Source organism: Cornus florida, unplaced genomic scaffold (assembly GCF_030987335.1).
Source record: "Cornus florida cultivar Cherokee Brave unplaced genomic scaffold, ASM3098733v1 CherokeeBrave_3.0.0_Hap2_Chr03, whole genome shotgun sequence".
Taxonomy (NCBI): Eukaryota; Viridiplantae; Streptophyta; class Magnoliopsida; order Cornales; family Cornaceae; genus Cornus; species Cornus florida.
In genome coordinates this window covers 3997502-4019649 of record NW_026775573.1, presented here as the reverse complement: position 1 = coordinate 4019649, position 22148 = coordinate 3997502, and the positions used below count along the sequence as shown (strand labels likewise).

Sequence of the window (22148 nt, the reverse complement as noted above, 5' to 3'; positions counted from 1 at the left end):
GGCTTTGTTTTGCGAGAACAGAGACTACCAACTTCAACTTCAGGTTATGTGTGTGTATATATTATTACCTTGTACACAAGTATGGTTGATCTTTATTATACGGCTTCTGCCTTTCAGCTAATCAAGCCTTATATCTACCTCTTGAATACTTTTACGACGAAGGGAGAATATATGATTGATAGATAAAAACAAAATACTACTACATTTATCATATTTACAAAAAGGAAAATGTGGGCGGCCTTGTATAGTCACAAAGCTGTCCACAACTCATCATCTATGTACCCCATTCTTTACGACTTTAAAATTCAAGAAAAAGTTACGTTGGTTGATTATTTACGCGTCCTTGATACTATATTATATAGCGTAATTATATATATTTGATGTGGACCATGGCCAATTTTATAAACGTCAAAACGTCGTTTATGTTTTTATGTTTATGATTTTTTTTTTAATTTTTTTTGGGAAGACAGATAGTTAAGAAGCAAAACAAACATCATTATTTGTGAGTGACCTTGTTAGGGGATCTAGGAGTCCAATAACGAGAAAGAAAGTAAAGAGAATCGCATGTTATATATATATGGAGAGAGAGAGAGAGAGAGATAGAGAGAGAAGTACTGAATTTCAAGTATATAAAGATGGGCTACTAAATAACTCTAATCAACATAGTCAAAGCTCCATGTATAAGTTTCAAAAAATATATAAAGAAAGAAACAAAATACTATATATATATATATATATATATATATATGGAAAATACTTCAGTCCGGTCCCATCAAAATAGATTGTATCTTGCACACTAACTTGTCCCAATAAGAGGTTAATACCTCTTTTTAACTTTAAAAAATACATACAAAATATGGGTTATACTCATTTTTTAGGTTTAAACCCGAAAGATCTTTTTTTTTTTTTTTTTTTTTTTTTTTACTCCTATTTGTGTATCTTCATCTGCATATTTTATTTTCCTTAACCGCCAATCATTCCAAACCTAATATTTCCATTGTGTCCTCCACCACTCCGCTTCAGATTGGATTTGATTTCGATTTGGTCTTAGTAAGGATTGATTCATTTTCTTAAAACAGGTATGTTAAAGCATTATATTTGTCCAAATTTTGAGTTTTTTTGGCTTTAAAAAACAGAGACAATGTTTCTATTGTGTTCCTTTTGCTCTAATTCTTATTTACAGAAAAAGGCACGTAGTAAATAAAAATAAGATAGAAACTGTAGAATTAAGTGAAAAAATGAATAACTTTCATATATAACATGCATAAAAAATAGTTGAGGTAAATTTTAAAAAGGGATAAGTAGAAATGGTTAGTTCAATTTTTTAAAGGATAGTTTTCTATTTTAAGAAAATTAAAAATAACAGAAAAAGGTAGAAAATACAATTTTCTATGCGTTAATTAAAAATAACATTAAAAGTTAAGTAAGGAAAAAAATAGATTTCTCCAGTTTAACTATAACAAATAGATATAACACATATTTTGTATTTTTATAAGTTTAAAAGAGATATCCACCTCTTATTAGGATACGTGACACAATCTGTCTTGATAGGCATTGCCCAGATACATAGAGCAGTCATATTTGATTATGAAGGAAAGGACTATATATATATATATATATATAGCAGAAGAAGAAAAATATGGATCCCGTAAAGTGCACGTTTTTTTGTGGGGGGTTACAGAGTCTAGTATTTTCTTCTTTCCTTATTTATTTACGTGGATTATAGACATCTAATTAATTTCACACACACACCGCCCCGTCCAATCCAACTTCCTACTAACTTTGTTCAAAGAAGACATGAAAAATGTTTCTTGACAACAAATATATATCATATTTGAACTTATGATTATTTTCTCTTTAACTTATGAAACCCCATAATATGGATAATTATGTTTCCTGACCAATAAATTATTTTCCTTGGCCAAATTTCAACGTTTAAAATTCTGATATCTCATTTGTTAGTTATTTTGAAGGTTTGAAAGGATTGTTTCTTCTTATTTTTATTTTTATTTGTTTTTAATAATTAGGTTTCACAATCATTCCCCCCTTTTTTCTAATTTTTATAACATATATTGTAGAGGAATATATATATATATATATATATATCAGATTTATCTGCCACTTGTGATAACCTTTTTTCCTATAAGCATTCAACAAATTTAGTCTTCACTTTCTCAACGTTGTCTCATTTCTTTTTTATTACAAAATAAAGTGAAGTGTCGAGAATGACAAAAAAAAAAAAAGAAAAAGTGCACGCATGAAGTACATGCATGCCTCTATAAATATGGGGTACCCTTAACCCATTAGAAAGCATCCACTCTTCTAATATTGAAAGCAGCTTAGAGAGAGAAAGCTAGAGAGAGAGAGAAATGGGCACCACCAACAAGACTCTGATTGCCTTGTTCTTGGTCACCTTCACACTGATGCTCGTTATGGCATCTGCAGAACCCAATGAAAGCTTCCAGGGATGCTTCGAAAGTTGCATGCAACGCTGCAGGATGACCTACAAGGGATGTGTTCGTCAATGTTACAGGACATGCATTGAACTCGAAATGCCTATTTTCTTCAAGTAGTGTAGCGTCCATCGGTGCTGCGTTGCAATATGTATCAATTAAGTAAAAATAAATAAATGTGTACGTGCGACTGCGTGCATGCCAGAGTCTACTTTCTTTCCTTCTGTTGTCTCTACTTAGCATTATTAATTATTTGGAATTGCTTGATGTACGTTGTTCCATATATATAATGCGTAGAGAAAGAGAAGGTGTCATGTTAATGTGATGTTAATTGTGATCCAATAAATAAATTTAAGTGTCATGTTGTGATGTCAATCAAATAATTCTGCCTAAGTCTTCGATCCAAATATCACTAAGCAAATTTAAAATTATGTCAAACAACATTATGTGGCAGGGGGTTCTTTTGCAAAGCTAGAATATGAAAATATCAATTGCAATATCCTTATTACTCCTTAACTTTTATGTGCATATATATATATATATATCCTACTTTTTTTTTTTATGCATATCTATCCCACTTACCAATGTTTGTCTTCACATATGCCCTTGCTATTATACAAACTACTTGATAACTTTACTGATACATAACGTTAATAACATTGTGGTAAATTAAAAGGAAAATAATTTTAAAAACAAGGAGTTGGGCAGAATTTCTTAAGTGAATACTTTTAATTAATTAATGTTTGCTTAATATAAGAAAATAGGACCCTCTACTTTTTTTAATCACCAATCAAATATATTAAAGAATTTCTTGAAATTTGGGTCTATTTTGTTTGGGTTTGGCTAAGGCCTTCTTTGTATCACTTGTGGACTTAAGCCCCAGTATCTTTTGTTGTGGTGCTAGCCTTCTCATTTAGCCCACAGCCCATTAGGCTTGTACGTACCTTTCCCGTTTATATAATATATACTTTGCTTTACCTTTCAAAAAATAAAAATGAGGGTTATCAATGTAATTTCACACATTTCAGGGAATATCGTAATACCAAATTGAAGGGTTGTTTGATATAACTAGCAACCTCCTCCTATTGAAGTGGTCAATTTTGTGGCCTCAGGGTTGCACTAATGATCACTGATCAATTGAGCTACACAAGAATTAAAATAAGTAAATATATATATATATATATATATATATATATATATTATTTTCCACAATTGAGCATATATCAATGAATTCAAATAGACAATTACAACAAAATTCTATATTCACATAATATACATATGTATCAACATATAGAACAAATGCAAAACAATATCCATATCCATATAACAAGACTAAGCTTAAATCTTGAAAAAACTGGGTAGGGTAGACTTAGGGTTTGCGGGCACCGGTGACTCGCTGCCATGCAGCGAACCGATGAAACAAAACCAGTGCATTGCTGGTGAGTTGTGCCACATTGAGGACCATGGCTTTAATTGTTGCCCTTAATTTGCCACCCATAGCAGCACGTCCAGAGAAGCCATCAACACAAGTGTTCACATCAGTGAGTGCAGCGCTAACCCAAGTCAAAACATTGTTCTGGTGCCACATGAACTTGTCGGGCCCAGATTGGCCCATTAGTTGTAGTTCTTTGATGGATTGGGTTAGCTGGTCCACACCATCATTAATTTGTGCTATACAGTCTTTAACAGGTTGGTAGTCCATGTCTTTGCTTTGTTTGAGCTGAGTAACCACTCTAGCCATGAAAGCCCTTGCGTTTCGAGCCTTGGTTAGACTCACTGTCAAGGAGAGTTGGGCCAATTGTTGTGGGCTTCGAGCAGTTGAATTGACATATTCGGAAAGGGACTTGACACATAGCTCAGGGTATCGGGTGGATTGACATTGGGCCTCGATGTAGGCCCGGTTCCGGGAACGAATGCCGGCCGACTCGACCGTGCCGGTGATACAAAAAATGGAGAGAAAGATGAGCACCAAAGAGACGTTAAGTTGTGCCATTGTATGCAAGATATTGAAGACTTGGAATGTGTTTTGAAGATGGGGGGGATGTGAGGAGGGTTGTACAATTTATATAGAGGTTGTCACATGCTAAACAATAATACTTAGCATAACTATCGCCGTGTGTGCATTATTAAACACACATTAATATATTGACGCGTGAATATTATTTAACATTTCTTTTCTTGGTAATGCACTTGTAAACTAGGTTGTTACATTAGAATTAGAGCTGTAAGGGAAACTTAAAATTTGTTTTGAGTGATTTAATGGCTAAAGTAAACTTAATTGGACGGTGTCATGTCACACACGACCATTTCAATTTTCAAAGAGGATGTGTGATTAATCATACTTTTTGACTACATTAAATAATAATATACTTGAATCAAATGAGTATAGATCTTAATTAGTTGGATCTTAAAGGTTACTCATTTGATTACAAACAGTAGGTTCAAAACATTTAAATTTTGATTCAACACATTATTTTAATTAAGTTGAAAATAATACTATCACGAATAATGTATTGAAACTAGCAATTCGGGTGTTGAAACCTTTATATCATTACTTTTAACTTGGAGTAACGTGTTGAATCAAGATTGAAAAATGATACATCAGTGTATATGTCGATCTCATTTACATTTAATTATATTCAGCGAACTCATTGAACAAGGTGATGCAAACTATTCCAAATCTTTATTATTATGCTTTACTGATGGGCTTTTTTTTCCTTTTTTATTTTTTTTTTAAATACCAAATTAATATAACATGAAATTGATTAGAAAACATAATCCTAGAATAAAGGTTACGAAAGCCCAAAATCATGCAACAAGATCTATATATATATATATATATATATTAGATTATAGATATGCCAGATCTGTTTAAGAATTTACAGTGGGGTGACATCTCATCAATCATGTGATCCTTGAGTGGCCTTTCGGCAAATAGTAAACTCAAAAATCAATCAAAGATTCAAAATCCACCTTTCGACGCTTTCGTCATTGGTGACTAAACTTTTATGAGCAGATTTCCTATTTTTTATGCCCCACTATACAATATTTGTCTTCACATATACCCTTGCTATCATACATATTATTAAGCTACCTATAATATGGTCCAACTAAATTTTCTTAAACCGACCAGTTAGTTATTGGAGACCGGCAACGACCTTGATTCAGTATCGTGTGCTATGGTCAGCGGCTAAAGAAACTCTCGCTAATTTTATTTTGGAAATGATGAAAAAAGTGTTTTTTGAAGCCAAACAAATACTAACCAGTTAGAATAAAGTTGCGTATATGGAATGTGTCTACTAATTTTCTAACGTAACAAAGCCAAATTTATTAAAAATAAAAATTTGAAAGAACGTATATGAGTGATTTAGTGGTTAAAAAATTTAAAGGGACGGGCCGTAAACTTGAACGTCTTGAGTTTGACTCTCACAATACACAAAAATACCTAGACTTAAATAATATGTGCGGTTTGCGAGTAATTACACATATCCAAGTTTACTTTGTAACTCAAAAATCAGTAGTTGAAAGGATTAACGGTTCCCAAAAAAAAAAAAAAAAAAAGTCTTTAAATATAGGGGCTCAAATGTTAAATAGCCAAGTAACAGTGTAAATGTATAATTAAGAGATGGGGAAAATGAGATTTATACTTTTATACAATTTATACTACTTCTATATAATTAAGAGATGTACATGTTTATACTTTTATACAAATTGCCTCAATTTCCGGTAAAAAAAAAAAAAAAAAATTTTGAAAATGATATTTGAGCCCAAAAAACTGCCAGTTGGGTCTTCGGCCCGATCGGTCAGTCAGCTTTGTGGGCCTTTGTATCATAGTCCGAACTCCGAAAGAGATTGGCGATGGCCTCGCTCTTGGAACTTTCCCAATTCCAAAGGCGTTTTCGGCGCCAAAACCACCAAAGTTTTCTCTGAAGCTAGAGAGAGAAAGAGAGATAGAGGAATGGAAGTGTCGATATTACCAATCTCTGCATCACAGAGAGGGAAGCTGATTTCTGCAGGCTACACTTCTCTCTCTTCGCTTTCATCCGTCTCTCCCTCCGACCTAGCACGAGGTATACATATGCATATATACACACACACAAACACATTTCACACACACACATTACTCGATCTCTCTTTTCTATTCGTTACTGTTATTAACTACAGAAATGCTATTCAATTATGATCGCTTATCACACTCTTTGTATCCGCAATTCACAGTTTCTCCCCAAAATTATCTGTATAGAGTTGTTTCTTATGCTAATTAGGTTTTTATTGTCATTTTGAATTGTAGATCTAAGCATTTCGGAGAAGGAGGCGTTTGAAATTTTGAGAGTCGTCTCAGATAGTAGTAGATTACACAACTCTGATGGAAGTCATACCACTGTTAATGGTATTTTCTCTCTCCTTGTTTTATAATTTGCTTTATTTTTCTTTTTCCCATTTGGAACTGTGATAATACCAAGATACTTGAATCAGATATAAATTTTGATGTGTGTGTATATATATTATATATAAATAATGTGAAATGCGTATATCGTATTAGAAAAATCATAAGGTATAGGCATGTAAATATTTCTTTTGGTCTTTGTTTGCATGCAGGACAACCGTAACTGTTGATCTCCATTGTGGATTATATGACCTCATTTCCTTCTTTTTTATAATTTGATACATTTGTTATGTTCAGCTTTAGTCCAGTGATTTTAGTGTTTATCTACGACATTTGATGCTTTAGTTTTGTTCAGCTTTAGTCCAGTGTAATGGCTACCAATGCACTGCTCCCATTCTCCTGTTAAGCATATATATCTTGGGTGCTGTTTTTCATACTTCTATAGGGTGTGATATGAAAATAGTAAAAGTTTCATTCATTTCTAAGTGTGATTAATATATGTGATGTATGACTACTAATCAAATACATATATGTTTACTGTATGATAATCATATTATGCAAAACTCTGATCAAAGTTATTTAGTTTTCCAACGTTATTAAATTTTTATCCTTCATGTTCTGTCACAAAGAAAGGGCATCGTTTTTTGGGACTTTTAAATTTTCATTAAGTGTAGAATTTCATCAAGTCTAATTATTGTTAGCTGCTACAATTACCAGCAGTATTTTCCTTCTACGGTTTTCTTACAGAAGAAAACAATAGAAAATCCTTTGATTTTGTACAATAATCGATGATTCAGCCAATGAAGGAATTGTACGTGGTGATTCTCTTGGGAATGTTGAGAAATCTTTGTTTTATGTTGGAGTTGGCAGCGATGCTGGGATGACAGAATACAGTAGCTAAATGGATAAAGTAATCAATTGATCTGTAACAAATTGTTTGGTTTGGTTTTTTTTTTTTTTTTTTTTTTCCTACAAGGAAGTGAAATCAGGAAGAATCGTCTTTCCTAATTTAGATCTTGTTGCAAGAGCCATTTTTACCTTCAAAGTTCCATTTTTGAGAATGGAACAAATGCACCAATTTCCTACCCTTGTCATTTTTTTTTTTTTTTTTTTCTAAGCTTTGCTGCTTCCATGAATAAGGGATTGATAATATCTTAAAATCCTTTTTTTTAAAATAAATAAAGAAATAATTGATTGCTACTTAAATTTGCTAAATCAAGGTAACTTAAGAGCCAAAATTCCATGCCATCTTAATAAAATAGAGCATATAACTTGTGAACAGTGAGTCAGTGACAACACTAAGGTAAAAATGAAAAGTAATGAAAATGAGAAAGACACCTTAACCAATAAAGTTGCAAATTGCAAGATAGGAGTTTTATATCAAGTTGAACACCAAGTGATTGACTGAGAACCAGTGATTTTTCATTTGGTAAAAGCTTTACTTCAACTTGTTGGTCATCAGTCTGAGATAACTCATGTTGATTGGGGAGCAGTCATTTGGTGAACCGTTGGATTACCACTCTGAAATATTAAGTGAAACAAATGCAGCACTATGCATGCTGTATGCTGGTATGCTATTTATTTGCTGTTGTTATATTGCCTTCTTTCTTATATATGGGTTCCAACGATGTTGAGAACCTAAAATGCGTTGTAACTGCTCCTCAACTGGATTTTGTGCTTAGAATCTTGTATGATCAAGTGACAACTTTGAAAACAGCCTTTATATTATTTCAGTAAGGCTTAGTTTTTGCTTGAAAAATAATTATAAGAATGTTTTTCCTTCCATAATTGCCTGAACAAGAAGGGCTCCATCTTTTAATTATTCAAGGAAGTTCACTTAAATTAAGAATAATTTTCCAGTTTCCTTTTCATGCAGGTGCACAGACTGCCTGGGACATGCTCCATGAGGAGGAATTATCTACACGCATCACTACATCTTCTGCAGATCTGGATAACATCTTGGGTGGAGGAATAAATTGCAAAGAAGTAACTGAAATTGGTTAGTCATGTTGTTTCTCAGACCATTTATTATCATGTCGTGATCGTTAGTTCATAAGATTTGTACTTTTTTTAATGTGCTCAAAACCAGGCTATTCTTCTGTTACTGAAGAGAGTATATCTTATCTTATTAGGTGGAGTGCCAGGCATTGGTAAAACACAGCTGGGGTATGGATGGTCGTCATTTTAATTCTTTCCTTGTTAAGTTGGGTATTTCTTTTACCATCATGATGTAATAGAATTACAGGATCCAACTTGCTGTGAATGTTCAAATTCCTGGTGATTTTGGTGGCCTTGGAGCCAAAGCAATTTATATAGGTAAGTGTCATAATTTGATGACCAAATTTCATGATTGTTGGTGATGCTTTGAGCTTAAAACATCATGTTTTTTTGTGATGCTTAGATACAGAAGGCAGCTTTATGGTGGAACGTGCTTTACAAATTGCCGAGGCATGCTTGGAGGACATGTTGGAATATAGTGGTTTTCTACAGAAAAAAGTTCAAGCTTGTCAAGTCAAAATGCAGCCCAAGGATTTCCTAGAAAATATATTCTATTTCCGCATCTGCAGTTACACAGAGCAAATTGCCTTGATAAATTACTTAGAAAAATTCATCTCAGAGCATAAAGATGTAGGACAATGCATATTTTGCTTTTGTGCTTTAAGGCTCAAGCAATTTAGCTACAGTTTATATTTTTATGGTTTTATATCTTTTAAACTATAGCAATCTGTTATTTTGTTGATTTTCTCTAACATTGGTGAAGTTCCCCAACAACGTTAGAAATTCTAAAATTCCCCTGCCTAAGTCATTAGTTTTGCCTGAATATTGATAAAAACTAGAGATCCATAGTGATGGCTTGCAACTACCTAAGTATTTTTTTGGTAGAAGGCAACAATCAATGCTAATATATGTGCAAAAAGGCAGTTGTCACAAAGTAGAAAGTAGCGCCTACTGTTTTTCTGATTGTGAGGCCCCATTAATTTTTTAGTGATTATGTGTGCATGTGTGTAACTATGTATGTGCGCACATTGGATGTTTTGGTTGTTACTTCATTTCTCCCCTAATCTTTTCTTAACTTGTGAACGTGTATAGCTAAATATAATGAACTTTTAACACCTGTTACCTTTCGTTGTTTTAACTGATTTGAGTTATGTAACAGAAGTCTATCATCTTAACCATCACTTTATATATATTTACTTATTCACGTGTATCTATTAATTGTGCCTCATGTCAGTGCATTAATTTGATCTCTTCACAGGTTAAAGTTGTAATTATTGATAGTGTTGCTTTCCACTTCCGTCAAGATTTTGAAGACATGGCTCTTAGAACTCGATTACTCAGTGGAATGGCCTTAAAGTTGATGAAACTAGCGAAAAAGTTCAGTGTGGCGGTAAGAATTATTCAATTATCTTTATAGAATTTTAAAGTCGTAATTTCCTAGTGTAATTGATGGAAATGGAAATGTAGTTGGGGCAGGCAGGAAAGTTGTATATTAGGGTTTATCTATTTATTCTTTGTTCTTTTGCCTTTTGCTCTTTTTGTTTCTTCTTTAAAACTTAATTTCCAAATATCTGATTTCATATGACAAAAGATCTAGGCAGAATTGGTTTCAGCAAATATTAAACAATCTCTGTGCCTGTTTCTGTGTTATTATTTCGAACTGGGACCATGTTTTTATAATTCTGTTATTATCTGTAAAACTCCCTTGGAACTCATCAATTACCAAATACCTGTAGTAAATTATTTGTCTGGAATTTTTCTAATATGAAGATGTTTACTTTTTAAATCTCTTTTGTATATTTTTTGTTTTTCCTTTATTCCCCACAAAGCAGGTTGTTCTACTGAATCAGGTGACGACTAAGTATTCAGAAGGTTCATTCAACCTGACTCTTGCACTTGGTAATTTCATTCTCAATAGTTCCCTAACCTATCTAGTTTTTTTATTTATTCTAAAATAAAAAATAAAATAAAAAAGAAAAAAAAAAAAAAAGAGAAGGAGAATTAAAATGCTTACTCTGCTTCAATTTGTAGTTTTTATGATCAATTTTGCCCCTTGCCATGGTTATTCGGTCTTTTACTAGGTTTGATGGTAAATTATTTTGAACAGGTGATAGTTGGTCACACACCTGCACAAATCGGGTTATTTTGTACTGGAATGGCAATGAAAGATATGCATATATTGACAAGTCCCCTTCTCTTCGATCAGCCTCAGCACCTTATTCTGTGACGGGCAAAGGGATCCGAAATTCAGCTTCAAGTAATAAACGCAGTAAAATAATGTGAGTTTCCAAGTTGACGAGAGATGGGCTACATACTCTTCAAATTTGTGAAGTTTCCTTAGAGGCACGTCAAAAGTCAAATGATGAGTATTTCTCATTTGCGTTTTAGTTCTCTAAGTTTTTTTAGAGATCAGAGTGATTGTAGTAAACAGGGATACATATCAAAACAAATAGCTGCTTCTTGAGGCCAAAGCTTTTTACATTTTAGCAAACATTTTATGGTAAGTGTGGTACCAACCACTTGTTTTCGAGAAATTATTAGATAATCTTGTACCACATGGTTTTCAATATGAGTTTCGATCGGACAGGGCCACCAAGTGGTATATAGTCCAGGACCATTTACTAATTTCTCCTTGTTTTCATGTTTAGTTCTAACTCTCTACAAACTTTTTTGGAATCGAAAAAGAGTAATGTGTACTTTTCTTACAAGTTCAGAGTCCTGGACGCCATCAGAATTTGCTCCTTCACCTTAGGTATGTTTCCCTCAACAAAATTTATAATAACCCTTAATACGTTGATGTTTTATGATTGACACCTGTATTAAGAATAATTAGGAATTTTTTTTGGAGGAACTGCATATTTGTGATTGTGAAGTACAGTCCTAAGGATTTGTTGCATATTGGATTTACTTTTATATAAGATTCTTGCAACAATGATTTTTAGCTGCGCTCAGAAGAATCACTTGTAGCAAGTCTTTTTTTTTTTTTTTTTTTTTGTTGCTAACCACATTTGAATTGTAACCCTTGAAGCAAAATATTTGCACACAGATAACTAGTGAATATGAGATTGAGACTAAAAGCCCTGATGGGTCCCAAATTCCAATGTGCTGCCGAATGATTTTTTAAAGCTATGCTTGTTGCAGTGATCTCCCTGGTTGTGTTTTAAACACCCTACTACTATACAAACGCACGCTACAAATAAGTCCATCTAGTTGGACTTTCATTAACGGGAAATTAAATCTACTAGTTTGCCCATTTAAAAAAAATAAAAGAAAAAAGAAATCACTAAGCTCAATCTCGCCCACAAATCAAGGTCGATGGACGATCACAAAATACGGATAAAGAAGAAATCTTCTGTAGGGAGTCTAGGGACGTATAATAATATCAATAACGAATATATATGAATTTTTTTTAAAAAAAAGGAATTTTGACCTTATCTAATTCGTGAATAGTATTTTATCCTACTTAAAAAGGGAATTCTTTCATGATCAGGAATCAAGGGAAAAAAAAAATGATGTCCTCGTATTGCTCTCTCTATATATATAACTAGGATTTCCTTCTTAACTTGAAACCACTTAGAAAGCTAATTCTTTCTGAATTAGGAAACAACAATATATATATATATATATATATATATATATATATATATATATATATATTCCTTCGTATTGCTCTATAACTGGGGTTTCCTCCTTGACTTGAAACCTTAGTTCATGTTCTTTATGTTAATACATCATCTTTTTTTTCCTTGCCTATTTTGTTGATTCCTCTCAAATCTTCTTGTAGCTTCCTAGGATTGATCAGCCCACGCGAACATGGCTAATGATATTAATCCACTAGAAGTACTGGTCCCTTGGTCCGACCTAGAACAAGGACTGGTCGAGTTGATCATGGCACATGTGAGCACAACATTCGATCTTCTACAATGTCGCGGTGTATGCCATTCATGGCAATCCGCTGCGGTGAAGGTGCTGTCATGTGGCAACAAAAATGGAGTATCGAAAAATACCACGTATACCACTCCTTTACTACTCCTTTCCAGTAGAACCACCTTATCTCATAGAGATCATCGCAAACTCTTGTGTCTTGGTAAAAACACCACCACCACGGAGTATAGGTACCGCGCACCCAACATTAAGAGATTGTCTTACTTGATGGCAGATTCCGGCAGCTGCAGCGGCGCACCCAAAAGGAGTAGGAGCGGCGATGGCGGCGGTTTTCCCAGAAGGACCAGGTGTATCGCCTCCTACCGTGGATGGCTACTATTGTATCCCAAAATTGAGAAGTCACTATATCTCTTCAATCCCCTTTCAAGAATGGTTGTCCATCTTCCACCTCCGCCAAAACCGGGAATGATCTACTGATCATCACATCCTCCTCCATTCTCACTGATCCCACTTGCATGGTCTACTTGTATACCACATATTCATGTGAGATCGCTATTTACAGACTTAGAGACAGGAGTTGGACGCCGGTTTTCACTAGAAACTACATATGGGTTTGCGTGATATTCTACAAGGATAACTTTTACTCAGTTGATCAGTTTGGCGTGCTTCGACGATCCTTGTTCGATAAATCTTATTCTAATTACAAGGAGGAGGTAGTATCGAGTGGTTTCAAATTTAGGTGTCGATTCAGGTACTTGGTTGAGTCTTGCTCCGGTGAATTGTTGATGGTCGTGAGGAGGCTTAAAAGTTGTCTAGATTCTGATGGCCAATGGAGACTCAGAACCAAGTTCTTTGAGATTTTCAAGTTAAATCAGAGCAATGGTGACTGGGAAGTGGTGAGAAGTTTCGGTGATCAAGTTCTGTTCTTGTCTCATAATGATTCAAAGTTCGTCTCAGTTAGATACAATTCTGAATATAAAGACAACTCAATCTATTTCATTGATGATCTTGGACGACGTATCAAATCAGGTAGTGAAGATTTTGATGTATATGATTTGAGAAATCATAAGGTTGAGTCAATAAAACTATCTCACGGACACAGACGTATGCATTGTCAATGGTTTTAACCACTCTTATAAGCAATATTGGGTGACGTACTTCTTTAGTTTTTTTTTTTTCAATCTAAGATTTTAATTTATAAATTTGAATATTCCATGAATTATATATACACACACATACAGCTAAGGAGAATGTGGACTTCTACTATTTTAAAAAAAAAAAATTTGAGTTTTTGTTTTTGGCCTTTTTTTAGATGGACACACCGTTGTTCCAACTTCCAATTCATGGTCAAGATACGAGAAAATAAGCTATGCTATTTGCGAATGAGTCATTCTAATTCTGTAAGGCTGAGCTCAGAGAGCTTATTTGTTTGACGAGAAATTTGAGGGACTAGGCAGCTATTTAATCCAAAAAAAAAAAACCTTGTAAAAAATTAGAAGTGGGCCCCACAGATTAGGACAAGTGCAGAAAATATCCTTAAAGTATACTTTGCGTAACACTTTTACCCCTTATTTGAAAAAGTATGGAAAAAATATTCCTAATATTTTCCCATTGTGCAAAAATACCCCTCTGATATAAATTAGTGTTGTAATACTCGTTTTGCCCTTTTACTATTCAAAAAATGTCCGAGGGATATATATGCTACTAATCTCATAGAATAGGGATTTTAGTTGCACATTGCCATATATATTTTGAAACTTTTTTTTCTCTATATATTTCTGAACATATTTTTTAAAAACTTTGAGAATTTGTAAAATAAGGATTTGAATTTTTTTAGATTTCAGTTTACTCTTTTCTACTATATTTTTTTTTTCTTTTTTTTTCTGTACCAACAGTGTTAAAATAAATAAAAATAAAAAAAAAGAAAGGAAAAATTTCCCAATATCAATGGACACTGGTTTTCGGAGTTTGGAGCAGATTTGTTTTCTTTAGTTTACACTTTATTTTCATTTTTTATTTTATATTTTTATCTTTACTTTTCTTTTATAATTTTATTTTTATTTTATATTTTTATCTTTACTTATCCATTGTCGGCGTCCTCTAATAGTGTCATTTTCGGTCATTTTATAAAATTATTTATTTTTATATATTTTGTAAAATGGCTCAGTAAGGGTAATTTAATCTACTTAGGGTTTAAATTTGTCAGAGAGACCTATTTGCACCAGATTGAAACTTTAGACGTATTTTTTGCACGTGAGGGGCATCATTCAATGGTGTCATTTTCAGTCATTTTACAAAATTATATATTTTTATATATTTTATAAAATGGTTTGGGTAATTTAGTCAACTTATAGTTTAAATTTGTCAAAGAGATCTATTTGTACTAAACTTTAAGAGTATTTTTGGCATATGAGAAGTGTGATATGCACTGTAAATATATTTTCAAGGTATTTTTTGCAGTTGACGCTATATCATTTATAGTTGTATGATGATAGCAACCCCAGCGCAACCTCACTTTGTACCATATGTATGACTGTGTGGAAGCAAATTGCTTATTGTGCAGCTTACACACTAGTGGGGCCCAACTCATATTACACATTCCACTCTTCACATATAAGGAATGAAGTAGTGCCACAGGCATAGTGGGTTTGTGTGGGCCATTGTGTGTGAGATAATGATATAAAATGAAAAAATGATATTGTATGACGGTGTGTAAAATAATTATTGTATGTGTATTGAATTAATTAATTAATGTAAAGATAGTCAAATTTAAATTAATTAAAAAAAGTCATTTTTTGTAAATAAATAAAAAGAGTCATATAATTTGCATAATTATTTTTTTTTAAAAAAAGTTTGTACTATTTGACTTATCAATTTTATTTATTTATTTATTACATAATAATTTAATTAATTTGGATAATGATATAACAAATAAAATTTTATTCGATTAATAAATTTAAACATCTTCACCACATATTGATTTTATTGTTTTTTTAATATATATATATTTTTAAAGAATTATATCCGTTAGTATTATACTTGTTGAGAATAAAATTATAGTCTTTAGTATTATAGTTGTTGAGAATAAAATTATTGGAAAAATAAATAAATAAATAATAAAAAAATTATTTTGTTATTTTAAAAATAATAACATAATAAAGTGTACAATGAAAAAATGAGTACACAATAAGAATATGGAGCCTCCAAACTAAGTATATAATCCATTGCTAATGTGACTGTACACTTTACATAAAATTGATGATGTAGTTGTATACTATATATAAAATGTAGAGCGGGAAAAGTTGGGAGCGCCGGGGTTGCTCTGAGGAGTTGGAATCTCACCTAAACTTCCATGTCATAATTGTACGATGAGGAGTTGGAATCTCACCTAGACTTCCATGTCTACTGTGTACATGAAAATGTTGTCAAAGTGTTGTTTGTGCTACTCTTTTACTCAACTTATTAGGAATTAATTAATTGAAACCATAGGTGAGTGAGGGAGGGGTTGTTGAAGTTTGAATAATAATATATAGCTTGCTTTCTCAATTTTTAACTATACTTCTCTACGCATCTTTTTTAACCAAATCTTCAACGCAAACACAGAATCTGAAGTTTGAATGATGTGGCTCTTTATTTTAATTGTTTTGAACCAAATCTTCTACCAAAAACATAAAATAAAAAAGGAGTTATGTCACTTCTTGTCATTCACCAACCATCTCATCAAAGGGATAGTAACAACTAACTACCACCCACCTCCTCATATCATATGTTCTTACACAGGATTTTTATACTGCTAAGCTTGATCTATAGTTTTAATCAAAAAATAAAATAAAATAAAAAGTACCATATTAGTATAACCTAGCGAAGTTGTTGGCACAGATCCATTTCTACGAGACATTCTTTGTTTTGGTTTTTGAGAACCAAATCCAATATTGTTTTGGATTTGCTATTTGGTAGTAATTATACAAATGAGTCCTGACAGAGAGACAGGCACTCCCACTACAAATTATTCCTTTACAAAAAAAAAAAAAAAAAAAAAAAAATTATGAACAATAACTAATAGGCCTCTTATATTAGTTCTTATTTTCTTTTTGAGTTGTCGTGCAATACCATTCCCAATATTTTCGTATATTCATCTTGATGGTTTAAAATGTGATTTTATCACTTTCAAAGATATATGTTATTATAATAATAAATTTTAATTATATTATGTTTGGCAGCACTGTGACCTTTAAAAAATTATGCTGTTATAACATTAAATTTCAATTATGTTATGTTTAGTATTGTTGTCTTAAATTTGGGATTTAAAGATTTTAGTACAAAATTTCAACTAAATTTCTTTGAATTCAGAGTATAAGACGCGGATTTTATAACATAAGATGATGAAAGAGATTGTGAATGCACTATGGAAATATATATATATATATATGACAAATGTTAGCGGATAAACCAATGAAACAAAGTAAATAAAACAATATAATTTCAGGGGAAAAAATAAAAAGGGATTCATTTCGTACCCTCGGTCAACGATCCCGATCTATCTTCCTAGATCTAACGGTCATATCGCCTCGCCGGTCAAAAAGTTGTTGGCGCTCTCTTATCAAAAATCACCAACTGCAGTCTGCAACATTCTCTCTCACTAGAAAGTTAACATCTCTCTCTCAATAAAATCAGTGTGATCGAAACGGTCGAAGCACATACAAGCCCCCCTTTTCTCTCTCTAAAACAACTCTCTCTCTCTCTCATCGAGCCATGGCCGCTTCTTCTCTGACTCTATCCCAAGCCATCCTCGCCCGCACCACACCTCACCGTGGCTCGATCCCCAACTCCGACCGCCTCTCTCTCTCTACTCTCTCTCTCCCCACCTTCTCAGGCCTCAAATCCTCCTCTCCCTCATCTTCACTCTCCATTCGCACCACCAGCACCTCTCGCCAGAATCTGAACTCGCGCCACCACCCAGTCACCGCCTCCGCCTCCGCCTCCGCCAAAACCCTCGAAAAAACCGAGACATCTCTCGTCGAGAAATCCGTCAACACCATCCGTTTCCTCGCGATCGATGCAGTGGAGAAGGCGAATTCGGGTCACCCGGGTCTGCCCATGGGCTGCGCGCCAATGGGTCACGTACTGTACGATGAGGTCATGAGGTACAACCCTAAAAACCCGTATTGGTTCAACCGTGATCGCTTTGTCCTCTCAGCTGGACACGGTTGTATGCTTCAGTATGCTCTGCTTCACCTCGCTGGATATGATAGTGTGAAGGTGTGTCTCTCTGATTCATTTGTTTGATCATGGTTTCATACTGTACAAACACAAAATGGCATGCTTATATGAATTCAATTGGCTGTGGATCTGTGTATTGTTACTGAAATTTCCGTTTAAATCAAATTAGAATCTGTGTATTATGGTAGAAGAAAAATATTGCATTTTTGGGCTAACCTGTGTTATGCATTTTGGAATAAGAGGAATTGCTTGGTTGTATTTTTTGAATCCGAGTCCTCCAATCCTGTGCCTTGGTCCTGTATTGCTAGTGCAATACCATGAAATAACAATGCAATGTAGTTGTTGCATAAGCAATGGAAATGTACATGACGAGACACGGGATGAAACAGGACGAGAGAGGATCGGGTTATATTTTATTTTTATTTTTCCTTTTTCAACGAAGGAGGAGTATGTTTGTAAAAGGTTACCCAGAAAAATTTCTGTCTTGATTGTTCAGTTTTCTCTTTTTCGTAATCCCATTGAAACTCCAACTTATCATTGTTCAATCTTCACATGTTAAAGTGTTATGTTAATTGGTTTTTATATAAGCTTTTGTAATAAGGTGGTTCTGCTTCTGGCAATGAACTTGCTGCATTCAGTAGGAGTTTAGTGCTTCAAGCGATTTATTATGGGATAAGTATTACCTTTGTGTGTGATGAACTTTCCTCCTAAGGCCAATTAGAGTTTTTTCAGAATATCATAATAATTAATTAATTAATTGCACTTTAAGATTCATTACAGTTTCTTTTTAGAACTGATTTTTTTCTTTTCTTTTCTTTTCTTTTTGATTTTTATTGGATCAATCTACTAGGAAGAAGATTTGAAGAATTTCCGTCAGTGGGGAAGCAAAACCCCAGGTCACCCTGAGAATTTTGAGACCCCTGGTGTTGAAGTCACTACTGGTTAGAATCTAGTCCTCAAATTCTTTTAGCTACAAAAATTAAATGCATAATTCACATTAATCTTTTTTTCTTTCTTTTTTATTGTTTTATTTTTATGTGTACACAGGTCCTCTTGGTCAGGGTATTGCCAATGCTGTTGGTCTGGCCCTCGCTGAGAAGCATTTGGCTGCTCGTTTCAATAAACCAGACAATGAGATTGTTGATCACTACACGTAAAATAACTTCTTAAATTTTCTTGCTTTGGATGTTTCTACTAAGATGAATACTTTTTATAGTGTTATCTTGTTTGACTTGTCGACGTTGGAATTTTTGTTTTCTAGATATGCGATACTTGGGGATGGTTGTCAAATGGAGGGTATTTCGAATGAAGCTTGTTCTCTTGCTGCGCACTGGGGACTTGGAAAGCTGATTGCTTTCTATGATGACAACCATATCTCTATTGATGGTGACACAGAAATTGCATTCACTGAGAATGTTGAAACCCGTTTTGAGGGTCTTGGGTGGCATGTTATATGGGTGAAGAATGGTAACACAGGTTATGATGATATCCGTGCTGCAATCAAGGAAGCAAAGTCTGTCAAAGACAAACCCACTTTGATCAAGGTCAGGTTCTAATTGCGTGCATTTTGTAACATTAGGGAGTCTGGTTGAGGAAGAGTGCATATATATTTATGCATTTAAATTTCATGGAAGTTCCAAGGATGTTTGATTAGTTGTAGCAACTTCTCTGTTGAAAATTTCTGAAAGCAGATGTCGTATCCTTCTTGGGAGAAGCTATCAAGTCTCTTATTAAGTCTGGTGGCTTAAGTATTGTATTTCCACCTTATTTTTATTTGTAACTCATCAAAGGTCCTCTAAATGAGGCTTGTAGAAACCATAAAAGTGGTATTATATGGGTATTCATTCCTTGAATTTACTTCCAGAGAGAGATGCCAGATGTTCTTTTAAGTTCTATTTAGGTTTCCATTAAAAGTAGGGTTTTTCTTTGCTGAGTTTTTGCATCTTCGCAGGTGACTACTACGATAGGTTACGGGTCCCCCAACAAGGCAAACTCATACAGCGTACATGGGAGTGCACTAGGTGGCAAGGAAGTTGATGCCACTAGGAAGAATCTTGGATGGCCTCATGAGCCTTTCCATGTGCCTGAGGATGTGAAGAAGTATGGGAACCTTTATCATGCTTCAAAAATTGATTTGATTCTTTTAAGTGATTATTAAATAAACATCTTTGATTCTTCCCTCTGCAGGCATTGGAGCCGCCATACCCCTCAGGGCGCTGCTTTTGAAGCTGAATGGAATGCCAAGTTTGCTGCATATGAGAAGAAGTATAAGGAGGAAGCTGCAGAGTTCAAGTCTATCATCAACGGCGAATTTCCAGCTGGTTGGGAGAAGGCTCTTCCAGTGAGTAATGCTTTGATTATTTTCGTTGCTCTTTATCCCGTCTCTAAGAGTCTGTTAAACATTCTTACATTTGGGCTAACGAAATATGCAAGTAAATGCGTTCTTAGCCTGCATTTTGTATTGGACTGGAGTGCTTCAATTTTTTTTGCTAAAAGTGCCAACGTATATAGCAATATTCTTCTTACTCATTTAAATTATTGTTTTCAAATGCATGGTAGGTAGATGATTTTTACAGATTCAGATTCACCGACCTGAATTTACAGTTTCTTAAATAAGCTCTTCTTTCCTTGTAGTATACGATCAAAAAATAATTTGGCATTACATACAGAACACGTTTTTTTTTTTTTTTTTTTAACCATTTCCTTCCACTTTCTCAGACATACACGCCAGAGAGCGCTGCTGATGCCACCAGAAATCTCTCTCAACAATGCCTTAATGCCCTTGTAAAGGTTCTCCCAGGCCTTCTTGGTGGCAGTGCTGATCTTGCTTCCTCCAATATGACCCTGCTGAAAATGTTTGGGGATTTCCAAAAGAACACACCAGAAGAACGGAATGTCAGGTTTGGTGTTCGTGAACATAGTATGGGAGCCATCTGCAATGGGATTGCCCTGCACAATCCTGGCCTCATTCCTTACTGTGCAACTTTCTTTGTTTTTACTGACTACATGAGAGCGGCTATCAGGCTTTCTGCCTTATGTGAAGCTGGAGTTATATATGTGATGACCCATGATTCAATTGGGCTTGGAGAAGATGGACCAACACATCAGCCTATTGAGCACTTGGCTAGCTTCCGAGCTATGCCCAACATTTTAATGCTCCGTCCAGCTGATGGTAAAGAGACAGCTGGTGCATACAAGGTTGCACTCCTCAACAGGAAGAGACCATCAATTCTTGCCCTCTCTCGACAAAAGCTGCCCCATCTTCCCGGAACTTCCATTGAAGGAGTTGAAAAAGGTGGCTATGTTATATCTGACAATTCTTCGGGTAACAAGCCAGATGTCATCTTGATTGGAACTGGTTCTGAATTGGAAATTGCTTCCAAAGCTGCTGATGAACTAAGAAAGGAAGGGAAGGCTGTGAGAGTTGTCTCCTTCGTTTCTTGGGAGCTATTTGATGAGCAATCAGATGCTTATAAGGAAAGTGTCCTGCCAGCAGCTGTATCAGCCAGGGTTAGTATTGAAGCTGGAACAACATTTGGGTGGGAGAAGATTGTTGGAAGCAAAGGGAAGGCGATTGGGATTGACCGGTTTGGAGCAAGTGCACCAGCAGGAAAAATATACAAGGAGTTCGGCATCACAGCTGAGGCTGTTGTAGCGGCAGCCAAGGCAATTTGCTAGGATTGTTTACTCGAGGTTCTTGGTTGCAGTTGATGGGGGACCATGGAAACTGTTTACACTTAAGTTCTGAGTTTGCAATTTTACAGTGAACTTGAGTGACTCAGGCAACTGCTTAAACTCTTACATTTTATAATAAAAGAAGATAAAAGTTTTTGTCACTTTCATTTTTTTTTTTTTCCCAGTGGAGCAGCTGAGTCTGTATACTGAATTAAGAGATCAAAGAGCATAGAGGGTTTATGGTCTTCAAGAATTTGTACCCAAGTCGAGTTTTGTAGTGTTATTTGATTGATTGTTGAGTTTTTATAGTGTTTACATTTTAGTTAATTCAGAAGCAAATGAATGATTTCATTATAATTCCAATGGACGTGGTCATTAGATTTGAGTGATTAGGACTATTGGTTTGAGTAATTGGTTCTCATCTTAAATGCATGATTATTGATTTTATTTTTGCTTCTGTTATATTTTTGCTTCTTTTAAACAATTTGCTTGTCAATTGGCAATGGGGGGTGATTGAGAAAGAGATTGTG

The 22148-nt window shown here is 34.3% G+C and overlaps 4 protein-coding genes across 4 annotated transcripts; 3 read left to right on the top strand and 1 right to left on the bottom strand.

Moving 5' to 3' along the window:
* Positions 1-3822: 3822 nt before the first annotated feature.
* On the bottom strand, positions 3823-4446 carry LOC132300961 (pectinesterase inhibitor 9-like). The gene has a single exon (XM_059798264.1). The coding sequence runs from the start codon at positions 4444-4446 to the stop codon at positions 3823-3825; it is 624 nt and encodes a 207-aa protein (XP_059654247.1).
* Positions 4447-6107: 1661 nt separating this feature from the next.
* LOC132299121 (DNA repair protein RAD51 homolog 3) lies at positions 6108-11485 on the top strand. Its single transcript, XM_059795583.1, has 9 exons — positions 6108-6523; positions 6745-6843; positions 8717-8839; positions 8973-9006; positions 9086-9156; positions 9242-9468; positions 10097-10228; positions 10671-10737; positions 10946-11485. Exons 1-9 carry the CDS (start codon positions 6208-6210, stop codon positions 11119-11121), a joined length of 1245 nt encoding a protein of 414 aa, XP_059651566.1. The 5' UTR covers positions 6108-6207; the 3' UTR covers positions 11122-11485.
* Positions 11486-13238: 1753 nt separating this feature from the next.
* Positions 13239-13850, top strand: LOC132300960 (uncharacterized). The gene has a single exon (XM_059798262.1). It carries the CDS (start codon positions 13239-13241, stop codon positions 13848-13850), a length of 612 nt encoding a protein of 203 aa, XP_059654245.1.
* A 3498-nt stretch (positions 13851-17348) lies between these two features.
* Positions 17349-21981, top strand: LOC132299120 (transketolase, chloroplastic-like). Its single transcript, XM_059795582.1, has 7 exons — positions 17349-17982; positions 18794-18884; positions 18991-19096; positions 19205-19487; positions 19895-20043; positions 20131-20284; positions 20662-21981. Exons 1-7 carry the CDS (start codon positions 17476-17478, stop codon positions 21619-21621), a joined length of 2250 nt encoding a protein of 749 aa, XP_059651565.1. The 5' UTR covers positions 17349-17475; the 3' UTR covers positions 21622-21981.
* Positions 21982-22148: the final 167 nt, after the last annotated feature.

What these genes read in the sequence shown, in the direction of transcription:
- LOC132300961 (XM_059798264.1), bottom strand. Translation starts at nt 4,446, where the DNA reads ATGGCACAACTTAACGTCTCTTTGGTGCTCATCTTTCTCTCCATTTTT.
- LOC132299121 (XM_059795583.1), top strand. Translation starts at nt 6,208, where the DNA reads ATGATATTTGAGCCCAAAAAACTGCCAGTTGGGTCTTCGGCCCGATCG. An exon ending in TCATCTCAGAGCATAAAGAT is followed by an intron (nt 9,469 to 10,096) that starts GTAGGACAATGC and finishes ATCTCTTCACAG; the next exon opens with GTTAAAGTTGTAATTATTGA. An exon ending in CGAAAAAGTTCAGTGTGGCG is followed by an intron (nt 10,229 to 10,670) that starts GTAAGAATTATT and finishes CCCACAAAGCAG; the next exon opens with GTTGTTCTACTGAATCAGGT.
- LOC132300960 (XM_059798262.1), top strand. Translation starts at nt 13,239, where the DNA reads ATGGTCTACTTGTATACCACATATTCATGTGAGATCGCTATTTACAGA.
- LOC132299120 (XM_059795582.1), top strand. Translation starts at nt 17,476, where the DNA reads ATGGCCGCTTCTTCTCTGACTCTATCCCAAGCCATCCTCGCCCGCACC. An exon ending in CTGGATATGATAGTGTGAAG is followed by an intron (nt 17,983 to 18,793) that starts GTGTGTCTCTCT and finishes TCAATCTACTAG; the next exon opens with GAAGAAGATTTGAAGAATTT. An exon ending in ACAAACCCACTTTGATCAAG is followed by an intron (nt 19,488 to 19,894) that starts GTCAGGTTCTAA and finishes GCATCTTCGCAG; the next exon opens with GTGACTACTACGATAGGTTA.